The sequence below is a fragment of the Dichomitus squalens genome (assembly GCF_000275845.1).
Source record: "Dichomitus squalens LYAD-421 SS1 unplaced genomic scaffold DICSQscaffold_81, whole genome shotgun sequence".
Classification (NCBI taxonomy): domain Eukaryota; kingdom Fungi; phylum Basidiomycota; class Agaricomycetes; order Polyporales; family Polyporaceae; genus Dichomitus; species Dichomitus squalens.
Genome location: NW_006766963.1, coordinates 71721 through 92584, shown reverse-complemented (window position 1 = coordinate 92584; position 20864 = coordinate 71721). Strand labels below are relative to the sequence as shown.

Genomic DNA, 20864 nt, shown 5'->3' with positions numbered 1-20864 from the left:
TCGGTTGCAGTTAACTCTTACTCTATCGCGGTGATACCCAGAAGAGCATCCAGACCCTTACTCTTATAGGGCATCGCGGCATTGCTGTATCTAGCCGCACAGTTGAGTACTATAGGTGCGGTGTTTGAGAGATCTGCGCAGGGGCAAATAACAGCGGAGCGTCTCTATTGGTTTCGCAGCAGGCCCAACATCTCCACGCACGGTTCCTCCGTGTGTATATCGAAGCATAGTCCGGATCATCTCGAACAACGCTGGCGGTAAGCATAGAGCTTACCTCTTACGGAAACTACTCACATGCTACATCTGCCACGAAAACTCGCTCTGCTCTCTCAATATGCGTCCTACATTGTTTGAAGGACAGTGATGAGCTTGAGGATTGAGCGAAGACTGCCTTGCACGTACTCTACGAGTACAACCTCATGTGTAACAGGCTTCTCTATGAAGGAGAGCGGAGTGCTGCAGCAATCAAAATATGATTGGTCATGTGCGAGATGCTATGAGCCTCTGAACCGCTAGCTATGGATGTCGAGGCCTGAAGTAAAGTATGAAGCTTTGAAGGAGGGCCATGGCCATCGGGGAGTCCCGAGCGGAGGCAAACGGAGTTCGAAATACATACCCGTGGGCCGTGGCATCCGCTTCAAGTTGTTTGTTTTAACGACCATGCATTGCACCCTTCGTTTTCACTCTTGTTGTTCAAAATATGGCAGGCCTGAATAGACTATGCCTCCAGCACTGCACCATAAGTCAGTGAAGTCGAGTTACAGACTACCCCGGCGGCAAATAGATGTGGTCTCGTCAGAGTCGTCACGACATCATACTTCCAGAGGGGATCGGCAAAAAGTCATCGACGCTACTAGCCACCGAACGGCGGATTCGCATTCTGGACAAGTTCCTTACTGAGTTTCTGTGGAGCTCGAGGGCGTTTGGGAGCCTGCTCCCACAAGCCTAGTTTAAAGTGCATATGTCGGCGGGTTCCCAATTCGGGTACAGGCATTCTAGTCTGATATGGGTGACACAGGCCTGCCCCGACCGTCTACAGGGCAGTATCATCCACAGACTATCGCGCCTTGTATCCACATCATTACGCTACAGGAGATTGTCCGCTGTGAAAGAACTGGACTGCGGGAGACGTACTAACGTTGGTCATCTGCGTCTAGGGCAACTTCGCCGAGTGTAACCTGCAATCGTAGACTTCCGCTCCTCTTTGAACCCCCAAAGAGCGATCGTTGTCCGACGCATAACACACATATGCTCGTGAAATCGAACATACACTCAGAACTTATCTCCGCCAGCTCGGCACCGGTGCAGCCTCCACGCTCCCAATCGGCACTCTCCTCGGCCCGCCCTTGCTCGGGGGCTTCACCACCGTTCCCCTCCCTCCAGCAGCCGCTGTCCTCGCGCGCGTACTAACGCCATTGGCAGGTTTGCTCGGGGGCTTCTTGACATCCTTCGACGCAGCCGCACCCTTTCCGCTGGCAGTCGCAGCAGCAGTAGGAGGGTTGAGCTTCGCACGCTTCACGTTCTCCTTCTCTAGCGCCCCACCTGCACGCGCGCGCGATGTCCTCGTTTGCGCCTGCACCTGCGGGGCCGCGTCTGCCCTCGCCTTCCCCTTACCCTTCTCCACGACCTTCGGCTTATCCGCAGGCGCCGGCTTCTCGCGCAACGGGTTATCATCATCTTCCGAGACGCCCAACTCCTCCGCGAGGGTCCTGCTAGGCTGCATTGCGTGCGCAGGGATGTGCGAGACGTCCAGGTCCATCGCGTTCTCGTCGACCTCGGCGAGCGCGTCGAGAGCCGTTACAGGGGGGCTGTCGGGGGAGCGGGCTAGCATGAGGATACGACTGAGAGGACTCGGCTTGACGGGCGAGTACGCGTGAACCATGCGCTGTGCGAGGGGTTTCGCCATAGGGAATGGACGAGCTCCTGGCGTGCTTGGGAAGGGGGCAGGGGCTCGAGAAGAGGTGGAGGTGGAAGAGGAAGCGGAGGCACTGGGTAGTGAGGATGAAGACGCAGAGGATGCAGGCTCGTGCGTGGTGTCCATGATGTCGTCTTCGGAGGTATCTTCGGGCAGAGGGGGTATCTCGAGTCTGGGAAGTGGGGGTACAGGCGGCAGGTGGGTCCCGCCACCTTCTTCTCGTGATGGGAATGACGCGGCTGGGGAAGGCGGAGGGAGAACGAAGGTGCTTGTGAGCAATGCGGGAGAGGGGGGAGCTGGGACTGCCATGCTCGTCTTGAACTCTGGAGGCGGCCTGACCGGGGAAGGCGGTATTGTTGATGGGATAACCTCCGTTTCGTATGCCGGTACGACCTTGCCCTTCTGCGGGGCTTTGGCCTTGGGCGAAAGCAGTACGCCGAGACCTGAAGAACGTCGCGAGACACGCGTCTTGCGCGGACTCGCAGCCTTGCCTTTCAGCTTCCGAGGCGATTTGCGTGGTGACCTCCGCGCGACAACAGAAGGGGGCGCTGCAGGTATAGATGGATTTGAAGGACTCGCTACAGGAGCGGGAGTCGGTGGCAGCTCCGCGAGCATCATCTCCACTTCCCAGGAGCGCTTCTCCTCGAGCAGCTTCAGTCGCTCAGCCTTTGACGCGAATGAGCAGTCAGACACCAACAAGGAGCACTTCACAATGAGATGCCATACCTCGAGTGCGGCCTTCTCCTTGCCCAATCTCACGGCTGCCTCAGTGAACTTCCTGCGCTCCTCTTCGAGTTCCTTGAACCTCGCGTCCAGGCGCTGCTTCTCCTCATCCCGCGCGGGAGCGGTCATCAAGTCAACGCTCATCTCTCCCACGCTGCTGGCTGCCAGCCTCTGGTCCTCCGCGTAACGGTCGAAGAGTTCCTGCGTCTGCGCGGCCGACGCAGCGGCTTGCTTCTGCGACTCGTCTGTATGCCTGTAAGCATTCCAAAGGTGGAGCGTGAAGCATGGATGGCAACATACCAAGATCTGCACGCAGCTTATCGATGACAGCCTGGAGACGTTCAATCTCTGCACCGTCTTGTGCTCTGGCAGGTGTTGTTTGTGTTTGTGTTTGTGTCGAAGGCGAAGAGGAGTCCCTTCGCAGGCAGTTGCATGATGATGTGCTCGAAGCTGCCTTCTGCGAGATAGTCTCGCGTAACGATTGGAACAGGCTACTGAGACAATCGCCGGCCGACTCAGCGGGCTGGCTCTGGAACAAGGCGTTACTGGAGAGCAGTTCGGGCTGCAAGACGTGAGTCAAAGCAGGTCCGCTAGAAGAAACCGCGTACCTCTGACGGAGCATCCGCGTCCCCTGCCGTCCGAGCGGCGTGCAACAAACTGTGCAGCTCGTTCGCGGCATTCAATAGCACCCCTCTCAGCCTCCTATTCTGCTCTACCAGCTCCTTCCGCGCGTTCTCCGCCTGCTCGAGCGCGACGTCCAAAAAGCCCTGCCCCTTCCCGCGTAGCTGCACTTCGTTCGCGTCCACCACGCCCTGGTTCGCGCACATCAGAGTCAGCCCTGCTGGGAGCGTGCCCGCCTTGAGCTGCGAGTCGGAGAGCCTGGTCCAGCGCTCGAGCATGCGCTCCTTCTCTTTCTCGAGCTTCTTGATCTCGGTTTGGTGTGCGATGCGGAGGGCATGGAGGGAGGTGCGAGTGCGCTGAAGCTCGGCAGTCGTGTGTTTGTGCGCGTTTTCGGAGGATAGGAGGGACTTAGAGGCGGTACTGGGGAGGAGTAAGTGTTAGAATAGAGTGTACTTCCCACGATACTTCTATGTGCAAAAGCAAGAAAAACCGACCTTGCACGCGACTTGTGGAGGTTCATCTCACGTTCGGCATTGGCGGCGGTTTCCTTCTCCGTCTTGTACATTGACGTGAGGCGTTCGTGGTCGTAGGAGAGAGTACGGAGTTTTGTCGTGAGGTCCTCTGTACGTGTCATGTCGTCCTGCACACCATGTAGCGGAGTAATCATGCGACGCATAGAGAGCACTCACGATTCGTTGGCTCAGCATCCCAAGTATGCACTTGACTACCCTATCCGCGTCGGCTTTCGCCAGTCCATCCAGCGACAATCCAGTATCGTGCACAAAACCATGAGCAATAAGCTGGGAATTAACATACTGTAAACTAGACGTCGAAGTGCAGGACTCAGAGGAACCAGCGTCAGAGAAAGCAGGAGAGGCGAGGTCAGAAAGAGACGCGTCAAGAGCCCAGTGGACAAGTCTCTTCGGTGTGCGTGCATTCATAGCGCGAGCTCACGGGGTAGCCAGCGGAGGCGGCCGAGCTGCTGGTGGTGAGTAGAGTGTCCGGGTCGAGGTTGATGGCGAGGTCAACGTTAGCGACAGTGTCGAGCAGGCGCGGTTCGACCACCGCGTTAGGCCACGTGATCGAGTTGACGACCTGCCCAGCTTCTCCCTTAGCGCCGTACCACCACCACTGTGTCAGATTTGTCTCCGTTCAAAGCCGCTTATTTTGTGTCCCTCTACTTGCTAGCACGGTATTGGGACGTGGCATGTTGCGATGTACGAGGCTTCACACTGAATGGAGATCTGCTCGATGTACTAGGTAGGCAATGATTGTCTCACGAAAGTCGTGTGTCTGACCACTTTGATGCACAGCAGAACCATGATCACTGACGCAAACGGCTAGACCGTGCACAATGTACCGCACTGGATTCCACTGCTTGCGGTTGCGTACGCAGTCACTTTGTGGAATGGACCTGACCCACTTACATAGGTGGTTTTATCACGACCTGGTGATGGCGCTGTCCACATTGGCTGTACACCGTGGGACGCGCAACCAAAGTATCGGTAGGAAGGCGCGGATCTGGGGGACTCCGTCAATGCGTCCAGATCGCTCAAACTCTTCTTAACACTTCGCCACTCTAATCCTCGGCTGAGAGTCACCGAAGCATGGTTGCTCGCGCCGCGGCGGATAGATCTTCGCTGGACTTCGAGGTGCGCTCCCAGACACGAACGTGACATTACGGCATGATTCGACTGACCACTGCCCCAGTCATTCCATATCTCATCTAATCCCGTCAGTCGGAGAGCATCCCCAATCCCATTGACTAGTGTATCGTCATCCTCGATCGCATCAGAGAGAGACCTTGATACCGGTCGTTCCGATCTCGCAGAGTCGGGCTATGATTCAAGGTCTGATGTTGCTGAACCCTCACACCTATCGCACATTGGAGCCTTTGCACCATTCGACTCTGCACATTACATCCGGATCATACAAGCGCCTGTTGCGCAGGCCACCGTTATCCTCCAACCCTCCAGTAGTGGGAGTCGCAGCTTCCACAGCGAGCAGCATACACGCCGAGCGGTGAGTGGTCTCCCATCAAATTTGGCAGGAACTGATTGACTGTCGCTTTCCACTGCGCGGCGTAGACACACGCAGACGGCGTAGTTGGTGACGGACCCGACGTGACGAGCAGTGTCTTGCCTCCATCATTCGGACCAGGGCCAAATGACGCGTGGGGGAGTTGCGTCAAAGCCCTTCGCGATTATGACGAACATATGGTCAGAGGCTGGAAGGAGGACATTGATAGTCTGCTAGTCTTTGTGAGTAGCCTTGCGTTGTCACGCAGACTATATATCCATTGATGTCCCGGAATCAGTCCGGTCTTTTTTCTGCTGTCCTGACCGCGTTCAACATCGAGTCGTACAAACTCCTACAACAGGACCCGACGGAAACTTCCGCAGCCCTGCTTGCGCGGATTTCTGCTCAGTTGGCAGGTAACTCTGCTAATGGCCCTAGCTCGCCGTCAACTAGCCCTCCCACGTTCCACGTCAGTTCTCGAGCTGTTCGAATCAACATCCTCTGGTTCTCTAGTCTAGTCCTGAGCCTTGTCTCAGCCTCTATCGGCATTCTCACCAAGCAATGGCTCCGCGAATACATCAGCAACACCGCGAGCTCTCATCGGGAGAATGCCCGTATCCGGCAGTTACGTCACGACGGGTTCATCCGCTGGCATATCCCCCTCACCATCGCTCTCTTGCCAATCTTACTGCAGATCGCGATGGCCCTGTTCTTTGCCGGGCTGCTCGATTTGCTCTGGAGCTTACACCCTGCTGTAGCTGGCGTTGTGACTGTGCTAGTCACCATATCCCTGTCTTTCCTCGTCTTCACGACACTACTGCCTACCCTGCGAGGCGATTGTCCGTACAAGTCCCCTCAGGCTATGGGTGTCTTTCTCACAGCCCAGGCCTTCATGCGTCTCCTATCCTACCTCGCTCGCCGTCTTTACTCCTTCCTAGGCTGGGATCGCAGGCAGTGGCCCATCTACGTCGAGACATCGCTCTTTAGGCACCGCAGCCGTATCGTCTCCGGTTGGCTGCGAAGTCTGGTCCACCGTAAGTACTTCGGGAGCTGGCGAGAACGCGAGAAAGCCATCGCCCGCGAGGTAGAGGCCAAGCTGGACCACCGTATCCTTGCGGGTGCCGACGCGATGTTCATGGATGACGTGTTCCTCGAGCGCGTCGTCCGCGCGTGCATCAGCGACACGGAGGAGCCTGCGGCAGTCGACTGTCTCCACGAGATCATCTACCACCGTGCGGACGGGATGATGGATGGAATTCCGCACTGGAGACACGCTGAAGACGTATATGGGGGAGTCGCCCTGCTTCTGCACTTGGTCGCGGACGTTTTGCCCAGGATTGCCAAGGGCGAAGTGGCGAGTATCGAGAAGACGCTGTTGATAGCGGATCGCCTCTGTCGTGCGATTCCATTCGAGGACTTCAAGCATCGCAGCGAGACGATCTATCTTTATCAGCGTCTGTTCGAGAGTCTCTCGGTGTTCCTCGTTCATGAGGAGTCGATCAAGAGGGCTTCGTTCGACCTCATGCGAAGTCTGTGGGGAAAGATGGAGGCTCCCGTGGCCTCTTCTGGTACGTGACAGTTTCCGCGATCTGACTTTGTCAAAATCTGACCCGAAATCCCAGTGATACAAAGCCTGATCAAATTTGCGCGCCTGGCAAAACAAGCGGACGAAGTCAATACTTTTCACCTTGCTTGCGAGATGGCCCTCAGCCTCTCAACACGCCCAGACCTGCCGCTCATCGTCTTCAACAAGATCCGCGACGATCTTCAAGGAATCTTGGAGGATCTGGAGGGTTATCTAACGGCATCCGACCATGGCACGAATGCCCTCGGCTCGGGACAATCCGGCTACATCCTCCTCGCGCTCGAGGAGCTAGCGGCGCTCGACCCAGACCTGATCAGCATAAATCTCGTGCGCATACTGGACCACGTACGACTTGACGGGCCTCCCAAGACGGGCCTTGTGTCTGATACGGAGAGCTTGCCAAGTCACTGGAAACGACGTCTGGCCTCCGCGCGCGCCGTCAGGAAACTGCGTGAGTCTCGGCCAAGATGGCAGAGGCCGGGACCGCAGCGGAGGAACGCGATACACGTTCAAGGTGCGCAGGACCTGGAGGCGTTGAACTTGCGGCTCCCGAAGACGCCCGAGAAGTACAAGGAGACGCAGACACAGCAGCAACACTCTGCGTCTACATCGCCTATTGTAGAACATCTGTCCCCATCTTCTGTCTTGCATTCATCCCCTTCTCATCGACACGCCGCTCTTCCCTCCCGTCCTTCGACGGTCCCGGAAGGTTCAGAGCCAGAGCACTCTGCATGAACTACGAGTTTGGAGCTTCCTGGAGCGTATTCTAGCATTATGCTTGTTGTAAAATGACCTTGTGTCTGTTCACCAAATTAGATTGATGCTCTGCCTGCTTTCGTGTGCTCGTCGCAACTGGCCCGGTGATTCCATAATGGGCTGTTCTCGTTCGCCGCATGAACGTCAAATCAACGCGTGCCTTCTTTCTGTGGCCACTAAGTAACATGCGTCTCTTAGAACACGCTCTGGCGGCTGTTCGTCCCCAGGACAGCGCTCTGATCGGGGACGAACGATATTGAGCTTCACACCGGGAGCATTGAGCTGTAGGACGCCGTGTCCCGGCATAGAAGCATCGTAACCTGAGCCACGTTGAGACAACCATATCTCTTCGTGTCCTATCCTAATCTCACACTTGCCCCACCCTGCACAATGATTGTGGTCAGCATATAACACTATTTTACCAAAACTTCCAAAGGGGGTTGCGATGGGACACCCAACCAGGTAATGATCCTACAGTGGCTCTGATTACGATGGATTCACCGGTGTTAGTCCTGAATGCAAGTTTCGAGTTGCCCGAATCTGTGATGTCTGTATTCACATCACTACGAGCCCTCGCAGAATGTAGGACAGGAGAGGTATAGGGATAAGAAACATGGTCATCGATATTGACTTCAGCTCTCTCGATGAATCGCTATGTACATGACATGGAAGGCGTTACGAATGATGTTGGCCAGAAATAGGACCCGAGTTGGGTGGTGCGCTAGACCAAGAGCGCAGCAAAGTACGTGTTAATGAAGTCCACGCCGTCGAGAGACGCAATGGTTCCAACATATCCATCCGGCCTCACAACTACGATCGCTCCCGCGCTCTGGTCAACGCCGTACTTGGCGTATCCACCACCTCCCGAGCGTCCGTGCATATCTTCGTCATCCAGGAATACCCTACGAATAGTATGATAAGGGGTCAGCTTCAGACTCTCAACGAAAGAAGTGGATATTCACCTCGAGTAGTGGGGGCGGAAGAACTCAGGGAAATCTGGTAGACAAGCCAGGCAGTCAGGGAAGGCACTCCGTTAAGATAGAGAAGCTACTTACCAAGGTAGTCGACCTGATCCTGCTTCGCAGAGCTGAAGCACAGCACATCGAACACCTCCCATTTCTCCACATCTCCGCGCCCATATCGCTTCAAGAAGTTCTCGGGCTTGTCCAGCGCCGCTGCGAGCGTCTGCAACTTCACCTTGTCCTTGTCGATAGAGAGGTTTCCAGCGAAGACGAGGATCTTGAATCGAGTGTCCGCCGGGAGTAAGTCCTGAATTTCAACAGGCTGCGCATTGGCTGCCCGAATAAAGATGTGCGGGAGCATTCGCTCGCCGATAACGAGGTTGCTCGCGAGAGTCTGGTATGTGACGTCGACTATCACCGAGGGCCCATAGTGGATAGCTATGCCAGATGTAAATCCACTGAATGTCTTGAATGCGCTGTCAAGCCGGAGCACATTAGATGCATATTAATCGCAGAACGCGAGGAGAGCATACTTGAGGAACTGTTCGTGCGTGATCCCGTCTTGGTTCTCTTCAGTGCGGGGCTTCGCGGTGAAGAGCTTCGACCAGCCCTTATCGAAGTTGATCAGGGCCTGAGCATATGCTCGCCGTTCTGACTCGTACTAGGCGAGTTGATCATCATTTCACTGGCTCATGGATCAAAAGGCCGTGGACTAATTACCGTCTTCAAAAGGAAGATTGGGGACCAGCCTCTCAGGACATATGTCAACTTCCAAGCTAAGATGACATCAACAAAAGGTCAAAGCAGGGATATACTGTACCCACCAAGGTTATGGGAATCAGCCATGCTTGCGTTCATCCCTTGACCTGAAGACCGTCATACTGATCAGTAGTGAACAGTTACTGATGAAGCCTTTGCGCCCGTACCAGCCTTTGGCGAATGTGTGTGGCATGCGTCCCCGGCAATGAACGCGCGGTCACGGATAGCAAACTTCTCAGCAACCCGCTGTCCGACTGTGCATGCCTATAAGCAAGCGCAGGTCTAGAAAAGTCAGACGGTGACACTCACCGACGTAAACAGTCCACCAGGGGACCTTGTCATCCTTCACTTCGATCCGGTACGGGCTTAGGATCTTGCGTGCTTGTGCTAGTATCTTCTTAGGGCTCGTCCGGTTCTTATCTACTCGCCCGGTGATGGGGTCGATGACGTCGCTGTCCGCTCCTTGCTGGACATACAGGCGAACTTGGTCGCGCTCCCGTGGGATGATGAAGAGTGTGCCATCGTGTGAATGCACGAAGGACTGTGCGCGGATGTCCGGAAAATTCGTGTCAGGGACCATGTCGACCACGCCCCAGATGGAGTCTACGTATTCGTTGAGACGTCATGCGCCATCGTGAGCAACAGGGCAGCTGTGGGATCCAGTGAAGATAAACGTCTATGGCAGGCGTACCTGTGCTGTCGCCTTCCATGTTGATACCGAGCATCCTACGGACCCATGAGTGGGCCCCATCAGAGCCGAGAACGAACTTCGCATGCACAATCTCCGTATTGTCCTCTTTACGATCCAGACGGTCGAGCGTAACCTGATTCATATCTCCTTCAGTATGATTTCAGATTGCCGTATAGGTTTTCGAAGAGGCGCACCTTTGCTGTGTACGCATTCGGATCCTGCAAATCGTTTGCGTTCTCCGACAGCTCGATCGCCGTGGGTATGGTCGAGCGTTCCACCCTAGCTCCTTTCTCTATCATGGCCTCCTCAAAAATCTGCTCGACGCCGCCTTGGTGGAGAGTAACCTGCGGCCCCAAGCCCATGTCAGAGATGGCGGGAGGTCAATTAGCGGAACACTTGCCCCATACTCCCATCGTGCGCTGGGAGCATTGATCGACCCGGAGCGTGTCGTTCTCTATCGCACATTCGTCGTTGAGTCCTGCAGCTAATCTGAGTTTGGTGACTTACCTCTATGCCGCCATTGGGACTGGGATTGTAGAACACCTAGAAGAGAAAGCAGGTTCGGCGGATTCACAGAGAACCTGCGCGAGAGTGTGCTGACCGACTTGTGTAGATGCTCTCCCCGTTTGAACATCTTCTCCGCCAGACCGTAACTCTACGTGCCAGCACGAATCAGCGTCACTAAGAGAGAGGATGGGGAAAGCTCGGTCCTCGTACTTGCATAACCTCGAGTGTACGAGGCTGGCAACCATCAGCCTGGCCTGCTATCAGGCCTTCGGGTCTAGCATCGGCATCAAAGGTCTGTCAAAGTCGACTTGACAGGCATGGACAACGCTCACCGTTGATCGACGATGCGAACGTTCACGCCGGCTTGGACAAGCGCATTCGCGCACACCATGCCGGCGGGCCCAGCACCAATGATGAGGACGTCGACGTGAGCCTCTTTGGTGGTCTTTTGCTGAGACATTGTTCGAGTGAAGGAAGCACACTGAAAGGCGAAGGGATGATGGGTTTACTGACCTCTTTCTGCGCTCCTTAAGTATGCATCACTCGAATGCCTCCACCGCCGAGATCGCGAGACGTCGTGGGAGCTGTTTAGACACAACAGGGATATCGTCGTAATCAGGACATATCATCCGTTCAGAGTGTAGGACCCTCGTTCTCCCTCAGGGCAAATGCCGTGCACACAATACACCGAATCCACTAAGCGTCCTTCTCGCCAGGAGCAGTACCTTCTCTCCCACATAGCCGGACTCGGCTGGACTGCGCAATCAAGATATGTGATAATTGAGACGTCCACCCCGGAGCGCTTGAGGCGAGGATGGGAGGTAACATCCTATGTTGCCTGAGATCTGGCACAACGTAATGATCCTACTCAGTGCGCGATCCGCATGTGAATAGAAGAATATGCAGATCTTTTCAACCTACAATGTTGACGCTGAATAGGATTTCTGAAACCCATGCGTACTACTGGCCAAATATGTGCCCTTTTTGGCGAAGAACACGTCGACCGGCGGAAGAACCGACCAGCGGAAGGAAATGTCCCAGCACAAGACCATCCAGTCAACTGAGGACATGAACGACTGGTGATAACAACCATCTGGCGCCGTTCAACCTCAGAAGCAAGCAGACCAATGCTCGTGATGACTGACCCACCTGACGTGGAGACATGAGGGAAACAGATTTCCGATGCAATCCAATAGTTACAGATACCATGACAAAGCAGGAGCACTACCGCCAGATACAGACTTATGGCCGAATCTCGAGCAATGAGGCGAAGCTGTAAGGTTGGCCTTGCGACGTATGTCGTCCCGAGGTGCGAAAGAAAGTTGAAGAACGCATGTCGGAGGAAGCGCTAAACCGGTCACGAAGAAGCAAAGCTCTAGCGGCACTAGCCGGTATGTGCGGCACTGGAGCATAGACTCTGACCCCTCATGATCTTGGAAGCGAGGTGAGAGTCAGCGGAGTTCGGCAAATCACAACGAGAGTCCGCTGTACGATGGTAAGTACTAACGGTGGGTCAAGTACTCAGGCTATGGTGACCGTGGTTTGCGACGTCCGAGAGACGGCCACGTGGACAAGGCGCCTACCATTCCATCGGACTTCGGACTCCTCCAGGCCCGGTGGCCTGATTTTGCACTGTCATCACCAATCGCTCATCTCTCCGAACCTCCTGTCTGCTGCTGAAGCTTGTGGGTATAGACCTCCCCAGTCTAGACGGATGTGGTCAACGCTCCAGCGGTAGGTCCGCTTCGCCATCTTTCTCTTAGTGGCCATGCATCATCGAAGGCCGCACTTGGACGCTGCTGGAGGTTCTAGACCGAAAGATATAAGTAGAAGCTCAATTTGCGACATGTCCTTGTGGGAGAGCGTCTCCAGAAAGGAACAACATATGGCCGCCTCAAGGGCGAAGCTACATCGATGATCGCATTCGCAACCGTTCGGTGGAGTATGAAGGTTAGCGCCTGTGAGAGATATTGCGTAACGCCATAGATAAGAACACCAGTGACCGAGCACCGCGCTTCTCCCATCCGGGCGTCGCACACAGAGCACTTCTTTCGGGTATTATCAGGTGGACGGTGAGGTATCGTTGACTTTCTGAGGTATGTCCAGCCAGTTCAGAATTCACGACGCTGGTATTGCATCCTTTTTACTGCATCCTTTTATTGCATCCTGCGAGTCGTTCACGGATCCAGTTCGACCACTCTGGTACGCAGTTATGTGCGTTCTATGCAGCTGTATAAGGCAACGAGCTTCACAGGTTTGATAGCGATCGGGATGTCGAGTCCGTGACAAGCCCCGTGCTCCATCATCTCCGGAGCCTTATAGCTCGCTTGGGTTTGACCATACCTTCTGCTTGTCGGTGCCGCGCCGCCACCGCGTCTGCTCCACTAGTCCTTCCCGCTCCTTGTGTCATTCTACTACGATGTCTCGTGATGCACCAACTATATCTGTTGCGGAGTATGCAGGAGTGTGCGTACCTTATCGCGGTCTGAAGGAAGCAAGTGCTGAAACATACGTTACTTCAGTGTCATCGACAATTATTGCGAGATTGCAGCTACCGGTGAGTGAATATCTCATAAATATTCCCAACCTGTCAATCGTCCATTGACATACCACAGCTCTCATTATCTACGAGTCCCTCATCATCACCAGCCAGGAAGCACGGTATTTCTGGTCGGGGAGACTCACAGGCGCTGCCGTCTTGTTCTACCTGAACAAATATCTCGTCTTGCTGTCGTTTGTCTACACCATGATGGGCTACATTCCTGGAATGTCTGACAGAGTACGTTCTCCTCACTGTCAAGAGGACTGAAGATCTTTCTGATACATAACCGTAGATGTAAATGGAATCCCATTCCATCGTGTGTGCAAGTACTTACTTCACCCGTGACAACCACAGATGTACCCATGTAGTGCAGACGACGTTCGTGATAGAGATGTTGGTGTATCTTCCATGGGCAGGTGTGTAGTGTCTTCTCATCATTGATATCCCGCCTTACCAGTAATGCTATCAGCTTTTTCCGGGATGCGCGCATATGCACTGTGTAGAAGTCGGATACTCTCGATACTTATCTTCTGTCTTTCTGTAGTTCCCATTGTGGTCAATTGGGTACGTCTTACTGTCAATATCTATGCAGCTACTAACCGCCGCCAGCGCCGCGACGCTCGTAGGCAAACTTCTGGTACGGACTAACAGGCCTCAATGTTTCCTTCTTGGGGTGCACTAGCAACGTCCTCACGCCTGCCTCGGTCACGCGAGAGTCAGTATCCATACCATCGTCGCTCGCTCATGCTTACCTCTCCATAGTTGTACGCCATCCACTAGCAGCTCATCCATGTTTCAATCAGATTCAATCAGAGCACTGACAAAGCTTTGGCAATCAAGTCACGCTTGTATCTCGGCTTTCACTGATAATAGCCGATTGCGTTCTCGTCGTGATCACTTGGCGCTCTGTCTCGCGACCAAAGCGACTGCGGCTGAGTACTAACACATTCTCTACGGTATTACTGCGAGATGGTGAGTGGACATCCCCAATATATCTGATGCTGCCTCTAATGGCGGATCTGCACAGGAATGATATATTTCCTGTACGCCTGTCAATCGCTCGCAATCACATAGTTTCCTTCTGAAGCCGCACCTGACAGAACTCTGCTTGCACTCAACTCTCTGCATCTCATTCTAACTGAGCTGTCCCAGGTCCGTCGTCTCCAGCACACGCTGTCTCTGGAACGCAAAACTGACTTGGCTCCCAGTTGAACGGCCCCTCTTTGCAAGAAGCGAGCTTCGTATCCCTCTTCGCCGAGCCGTTGGTAGCACCACCTCCGTATGAGCTGCCCCGTACTCACCTTGTGACGCCACATGTCAGGTTGACTGCGATCCTGGTCTCTCGATTTCTGCTACATCTTCAATCCGCGAAACATAGGACCGTCGCAGAATCGGCTGCATCGTTCACCATTGATAGCACGAGCCTTCCGGATGCCACCTCGATCCGGTTTGGCCGCGTCCTGGGTTCGCTGGATCAGTCCCTTTCGCCGGAGGACTATTTCGGGGAAGGTGAGGACTTGGACGACACTTCGAACGATCCCCCCAAGGTATATGGGATGCCAGAAGGGGCAGATGGGAGAGAGGGCTCTTCGGCGAGATCCGCGGGGTATGAGGTGATTGAGCTGCTGCTGCGGGCAGCAGCAAGTGGGGATGATGCATAGCCCGAAGTCATGGGGCTAGCTTCGGTCGTACAATCGTGTCGTGTGCCTGGGATCTCTCTTGCATTATGAACCGGCCCTTGTCGTGTCACTATACCTTCTAAAAGGGACGCAACACGGTATTCCCCAGATCTGAAGTTTTCGTCGCACGGTGAAGATGGGCCAATATGGGGGAGTACTGTTCTAGTCCTGGCTTGGTCGCGGCTGATGCATAGTTAGCATCATCTTCTCACAGTAGCATTGATAATGTACGTTTGATCATGATGACTCCTCAGCCGAATTCGTCTCATACAATCACTTTGAAACCCTCATTTCAGCATTATGGAGGATCTACACCGTGTTCTTCCTTTGCGAACATTGCGCGTTAGTTCTGGCTTTCTCCTCGACGCGTAGGTGCATTTCCGGTTTCTCCCGTTTTGTGGATAGACTCATTGCGCAATCTGACGCTGATCATCCCTATTTGTAAGTATATCGAAGCTCAGAAGTTGATGGAATAGGGCCGCAAATCTGCCACCTGTGCAATGGATTGCTGATGCCAGGGGAACCGTATAGTCGTCATCTCCGCGAACGAGCCTTAGTGATATAACGAAGGCAATGTTGCACACAGGTCCCACCCCTTGACGGTGGGAGCCAGCAGCACTTATCGGTCTGCTATCTTCTCAGCCGCTACAAAGCCTCCGGGATATGATGCACCAGCGGTCCAAGAGACGTATTCCATCATGTCAACCCTACCACACTGCCCCAAGGAAGGTGTTACATTGCGTTCAATGACTGATCTGTGAGATCACAGACCAACGTAGAGTTTGGTTGTGTCAAATGCGGTGGGATTCGAACATCTCCAAGACGCCAATAAACCACGGAGCCGCCGCCTCCGTGGGCAACTAATTGACTTCGACAGCGCTTTCGTGTCTAGCCGCGTACGTCGGAGAAAAGAACTCTTGTCTTACATGGTTCTTGATTCGCATCCACCTGGTGTACAACAGGCAGTATAAGAGGATAAGGCGTCATGGCTCGGGTCACAGCGACACGAAATTCTCCTCTGAGCCTCAGCAAACCCTTCATCCCGATGGCTAGCATCACCGCCGCTGGTGTGGAGACCGTGTATGTTTCCATCTTTGGTATCGCATACTGACCTGTACCTGAGTAACGCTCTTCTACAGTTTCAAGAACGTTGACCTTTGCGGGGCTGCAGTCTCGAGTGGGTAGAGTATTCAGCCCTTGTGAAGGATCTGACGTTCGACTACATCACAAAACAGCTATGCTTATGTTCGAATATCTCATCACTCTGGACGACGAGGCCAAATACATTTGGAAAAAGAGGGCTACTGGCCCATCTATTCTCTACTATATGAACAGATACTATAATCTTGCGTTCTGTATGTATCAATGGATCGTCCTCAACCCTGCTTACCGTCGATCTGCAGAGGTATGTTTCTCCTTTAGCCTCGTATTCTATCTGTGAATAATTTTCTGAGAACTCAATAGACGTTTGTTGTTTCACACTTCTTGGTCTAATCGGTGGCTCTAATCGAACGTCTTACTAGTTGTACGAGAGATATGACAACGCTCTTCGTCCTCGAGGTCTTTGGAAACTTCCCTTGGGGTGGTTAGTCGACTCCTTTTTCCGAGTGTAGCAATTGCCTGACAGCCGCTTTGCCTCACAACAGCCTTCTCCGCCTTACGGGCGTATGGCTTAAGTAGGAACATGCCCCTGGCTTGCTTCATATTCGTTTTATCCATCGTTCCCATTGGCATAAACCTCGTAAGTCTCCAATTCAACACAAGCGACTTCTTCAGCAGGGGTACCAACTCATCTCCGATAGGCCTGCTTCAAGTTCGGACTCGGCGGTTTCGTTGTTCCGGTTGTTAGCTGTGTCGGCTATAATCTCATCCCAGTCGCTCTTTCCCGAAAGTGCGTTATACACGCATGTTACACATCATACCATTGACATACTCTCTCATAGATGTTCGTCACCATTGTTTTCTCCGCCCTTTTCGCAAACCATTGGCTGACTAGCGTCCGAAGTTGTCATAGTCTCTCGCCTGGCAGTGATTGTGACAGACGCGTTGCTGCTTGTCATCACATGGACTCAGCTAGCACGACAAGGCGGCCTGCGTCGGTGGGGAGGTTCCAAGGGCATCAGCCTTACCGATGTCTTACTTCGCGATGGTGAGTGTAGAGTCTATTTCATTCCTACCCGACGACTGACTGCTGTCTTTCAGGTACCATCTACTTTCTGTAGGTAGTTACTCCGTCTCCGTAATATACCACTCTAACGGGCAGTCACATCACTAGAATCATGCTCATTCTGAACTGCCTGCATATGGCCTTCACGCTGGTCTCTGTAAGTACAAGCAGTCAACGTGTCAAAACTCACCTGACGTACGAGGAACTAGGTGCTCAACATCAAATCATTGCAAAACTTGAGCGCTATCAGTATCTTCGAGACCCCGTACGTCAGCGGGTTCTCATCGTATGAGCAACGATTCTTAGCTTATTATGTGCTCAGAATCACCGCGATCCTGGTCTCTCGCTTCCTGATAAACCTCCAGGCTTCCGAGCGCGGAGCGCTGCCGCTCAACGAGCCTGGAACAGGCACGCAGACGTCGCAGAACGGGGAGCTGGATAGTGGGGCCTCCATTGTCTTCAACAGGGTCGTTGGCTCCCTGCAACGTTCGCTCGCTCCTCAGGACTTCACCGAGGATAACACGCACGAAGATGACGACGCTCAGGAGGTCAGCAACGGAGACGATGGTGCCGGATTCCTGAAGGTCTAATAAACATCGAGGAACATATGAGCTGAGCTCTTGCCAACCAGTGATGCGGTTGACAGCGGGGCTTGTTATGCTATCGTCACCGAACGACTTGAGGTTTAGTTGGACGGGGTCTTGGTACAGTATGTTCGCTCACCTGTACAGTTCGATCGCACCAGAGGAGACACCGGGGAGAGTGGGAGATTATGGCACGTCTGCAAGAAAATACCATACGCGGCTGTGTATTCGTAATATCTCAAATCTATCAAGATATGAGTTTGGCAGATGTAGTAAGCTCGGCCTCCATACAAGCGAAGAATAGTAAAACGAGTGCATTCACTATGGCGCCCGGGACTGTGCAAAACCCACAGGGGAAAACCGAGGAAATAGTGCGGTCCGGCCAAGGAAATGGAGCAGAAAACCCTGGTCGAACACCGGTTTATGGACGAGCAAAAAGCGCGTCAAGATGACGGCTTTCCACGGTCAATCTGGCGTGGTCTCAGACAGGAGAAAAACCTCGGTTAGACAGCGGGTCGGAAGGGCGGGATTTACACCTGTAAAACATGGGAATTTGCACGGTTTCCGGGTGCCGGATCTTCGCTTGCGCCAGCTGGAAATCAATAGGGAATCACTTATGATGCAGTACAAGAGTGTAGCTAAACACACTGCAGATTGCAGTGTTATGGTCGCATTACGGCATGCTGAGTACATAGTACAGGTAGGGATATCAATATAAACTATGCAAGCTCGAGACCCTCTGGTACTCTCAACGACCACGTCCTTTTGACCCTTGCCACTCCTGCAGTACATCCACGCCAAAACTAAGGACACATATGGGAGTTTGGGTAGACGGAGTCAGATATTCAGGGAAGAGCAGCAAATACTCACCGGGGAGAATGCAGATATTTGAGAAGAGTGACTTACCTGATCGACATCTTTGCCAGAATGGCCAAACAACATAGCTGGACTTACCTGAGAAACTCACAACTCTGAAGATTGCGACTTACCTTATGCTGACCGTCCATCACTGGGCTCTGCCCGACGACTCTGGTACTGTATGCACACCCCAGGAACGGTGATAAAGGGGACCAAGAAATGTAGACACGACAGCAGTCATGTACCCAACGCACCCTAAAATAGTTCCATGAAAGTCAGATGTCACAAGCAACAGGAGAATGTCGATGCAGACGAGAGAATGGTCAGAATCAGAGCGACTGGCATTTGGCGCCCATGTTTAGGGCCGGCACATGCAGACTTGTTTGCGGACACCGAGAGCAACCGTGGAATAACCCCGTTCAGCTTGGCGTCTCAGGTGGTAAATCTCTACGGATGTAAAAACACGTTGCCGCCGCGGATAACTGACGGGTGATATTCAACGGTGAGATCCCATTTCCACGGTGCGACCGTTGAACGCACTTTTTGCCTTGTCGAACCGGGGGTTTTCCGGGGGCGCCAGGCCCATAGTGATTCTCACCTCCCAAAAGGAGCTACGCTTGCTGCTTATATTCATAGGCCCTGGAAACCCCAGGAATAGTCACACTGGGCACGCCATTTCCAAATTCACTAGGCTGCTGCTAGCAAACTTACCTTCTTGACTGAACGGCCGCGCTTCGCGGACTCCCACAGCTGCTGTCTGGCCATGCACAACCCCATCAGCGACGCCAAGCCATCTGCACGGGGTAAGCATGCTAACCGTGATCTTGGTCGCATCGAATTGCGTTCACTGCCTTTGCGAAGAGTCAAGTGCGATGCCAGTATGAAGAGCTGCAAAGATTGTGATTCAGACACCAGTAATCGCCGTGAACGAAGACGATGCGCTGCTGCAAGCGCCTTGGCGCCAATCAACTTTGGACATATTTGGACAATCGTCCGTGGCAACTTCGTTGCTCTTTAGGGTGCGGTCAACAATGAAAATGGTTTATAACGAACCGTTATTAACGGACGCCCCCTTGGACCCCTTGTTAACATGTGTTATTTATGGTTAATTAACCAGGCGCTACACACGTTCACAAGTTGTTGACCTGAGTAATAAACATCTCAGTCGACCAACAGAGTCCCTAGAACTCAGAGACACCTCGCCATTGCAAGTACTGTATATCTGACGAGGCATGACATCAATGAGCTGTGTAGCGACGAGTCCCGCTCTCCCTTTGAGATCTTAATCAGACCAAGCTCACTGGCGGCTTTGGCCAGCGGCCTGCATAAATCAGAGGCACCAAGCTTGCAGTTCACAGCAGCACTACTCTGGCCTACAGTAAACACAATGAAAGCGGTCTATTGTTGTTATCGGAGTCAAAAGGACTCTCAAATTGGTCCTTGTTTTGAACAATTCTTGACATGGCTATCTAGACTCATCCTTTCTAACTGTTTATTAACAGGTTATTAAGCTGTTAATAATCCACGTGTTAACAATTCGGATTTGTTGCCCGCACCCTATTGCTCTTCCCTCGAACTTGCCAAGTCTATCAACCTCCAGTCACAAATTTTGGCTACGCGCGGTTATTGTACATACTCACGAGTTGAAAACGACTTCAGGATGCCACCTCCGCTCTAGTGTTGGTCACAAGCACCCCATTTGCCAACGGGCTGGGAGAGCTTACATCGTATACGTACCCCGTCTCTGCTCAGGACACCACTACAGAGGCATGTAGAACGACATGTTTGCCTTCAGAAGTACGTGACAACCTGGCCCTTATCCTCTGCTACGCTGATGTGCAAGATGTGCTAGTATAGTCACGATCATCTCTCGAAGTGCAACCATTTTGACAGACATACTCCTCCTCGCGATGTCATGGAGGCGCCTATCTAAACAGCGAGACTTGGTCTCAAGGATGCTGCTGGGGATCGCAGTCTCGTCAGCGCTCTCCTTCGTGATGGCCAGTGCGTCCGTTGGTACTTAGTGATGTGCAGGGCCGGGCTGGGCTCAAATACCCGGGCTAGGGCCCGGCTTTGGAGGGCTCGGGCTCACCAAGACTTCAAGCCGGGCCCTAGTAGCAGGCTCGGGCTGGGCCAGGCTGGGCTCGGGCTTAAGCCCGGGCTTTCCGCCTGCCCCATACAGTGAAGAGAATCTGTTTTTTTGTACATGGATGGTGAACTTACCTCGATATTAGTATGCATACCATGTTGCAGAAGCTGAGACTCGGACAACAGATCGTGGAAAGTGCGCGCTCTGAGAGAGTGAGAGTGTCGGAGTCACCAAATCCGGCAGTGCTAGCGCCCATTTCCAAGTGCGCGAGCTCCGGCTGCCTGTAGAGCTGCGTTGTTCTTTCCTGTGAGTCACAAAGTGCTTTTCCGAAGTCAATTCAGCCCTTGATCATACCATGCAGACATCTTTCTTAACATCTGAAGTGATACTCGAGTAAATACGCAGGC

General features: G+C 53.4%; 4 protein-coding genes across 4 annotated transcripts; 2 read left to right on the top strand and 2 right to left on the bottom strand.

The window, feature by feature from the left end:
- Positions 1 to 1279: 1279 nt before the first annotated feature.
- On the bottom strand, positions 1280 to 4200 carry DICSQDRAFT_71856 (uncharacterized protein; the record flags this gene model as incomplete). The annotated part of the gene is made up of 6 exons (XM_007370945.1): positions 1280 to 2581; positions 2642 to 2883; positions 2939 to 3200; positions 3247 to 3679; positions 3754 to 3899; positions 3949 to 4200. The coding sequence occupies 6 exons, from the start codon at positions 4198 to 4200 to the stop codon at positions 1280 to 1282; spliced, it is 2637 nt and encodes an 878-aa protein (XP_007371007.1).
- A 500-nt stretch (positions 4201 to 4700) lies between these two features.
- Positions 4701 to 7598, top strand: DICSQDRAFT_163949 (uncharacterized protein; the record flags this gene model as incomplete). The annotated part of the gene is made up of 6 exons (XM_007370944.1): positions 4701 to 4911; positions 4970 to 5281; positions 5347 to 5520; positions 5577 to 6846; positions 6901 to 7314; positions 7378 to 7598. The coding sequence occupies exons 1-6, from the start codon at positions 4867 to 4869 to the stop codon at positions 7596 to 7598; spliced, it is 2436 nt and encodes an 811-aa protein (XP_007371006.1). The 5' UTR covers positions 4701 to 4866.
- A 742-nt stretch (positions 7599 to 8340) lies between these two features.
- DICSQDRAFT_113295 (uncharacterized protein) lies at positions 8341 to 10998 on the bottom strand (the record flags this gene model as incomplete). Its single annotated transcript, XM_007370943.1, has 15 exons — positions 8341 to 8521; positions 8582 to 8615; positions 8675 to 9057; positions 9115 to 9242; positions 9302 to 9357; positions 9406 to 9447; positions 9508 to 9594; positions 9650 to 9943; positions 10032 to 10164; positions 10226 to 10375; positions 10426 to 10485; positions 10539 to 10574; positions 10633 to 10686; positions 10749 to 10812; positions 10871 to 10998. The coding sequence occupies 15 exons, from the start codon at positions 10996 to 10998 to the stop codon at positions 8341 to 8343; spliced, it is 1830 nt and encodes a 609-aa protein (XP_007371005.1).
- Positions 10999 to 15804: 4806 nt separating this feature from the next.
- Positions 15805 to 17516, top strand: DICSQDRAFT_130184 (uncharacterized protein; the record flags this gene model as incomplete). The annotated part of the gene is made up of 9 exons (XM_007370942.1): positions 15805 to 15839; positions 15899 to 15936; positions 15995 to 16164; positions 16506 to 16650; positions 16756 to 16908; positions 16962 to 16977; positions 17023 to 17083; positions 17136 to 17191; positions 17249 to 17516. The coding sequence occupies 9 exons, from the start codon at positions 15805 to 15807 to the stop codon at positions 17514 to 17516; spliced, it is 942 nt and encodes a 313-aa protein (XP_007371004.1).
- Between the last annotated feature and the right edge of the window lie 3348 nt (positions 17517 to 20864).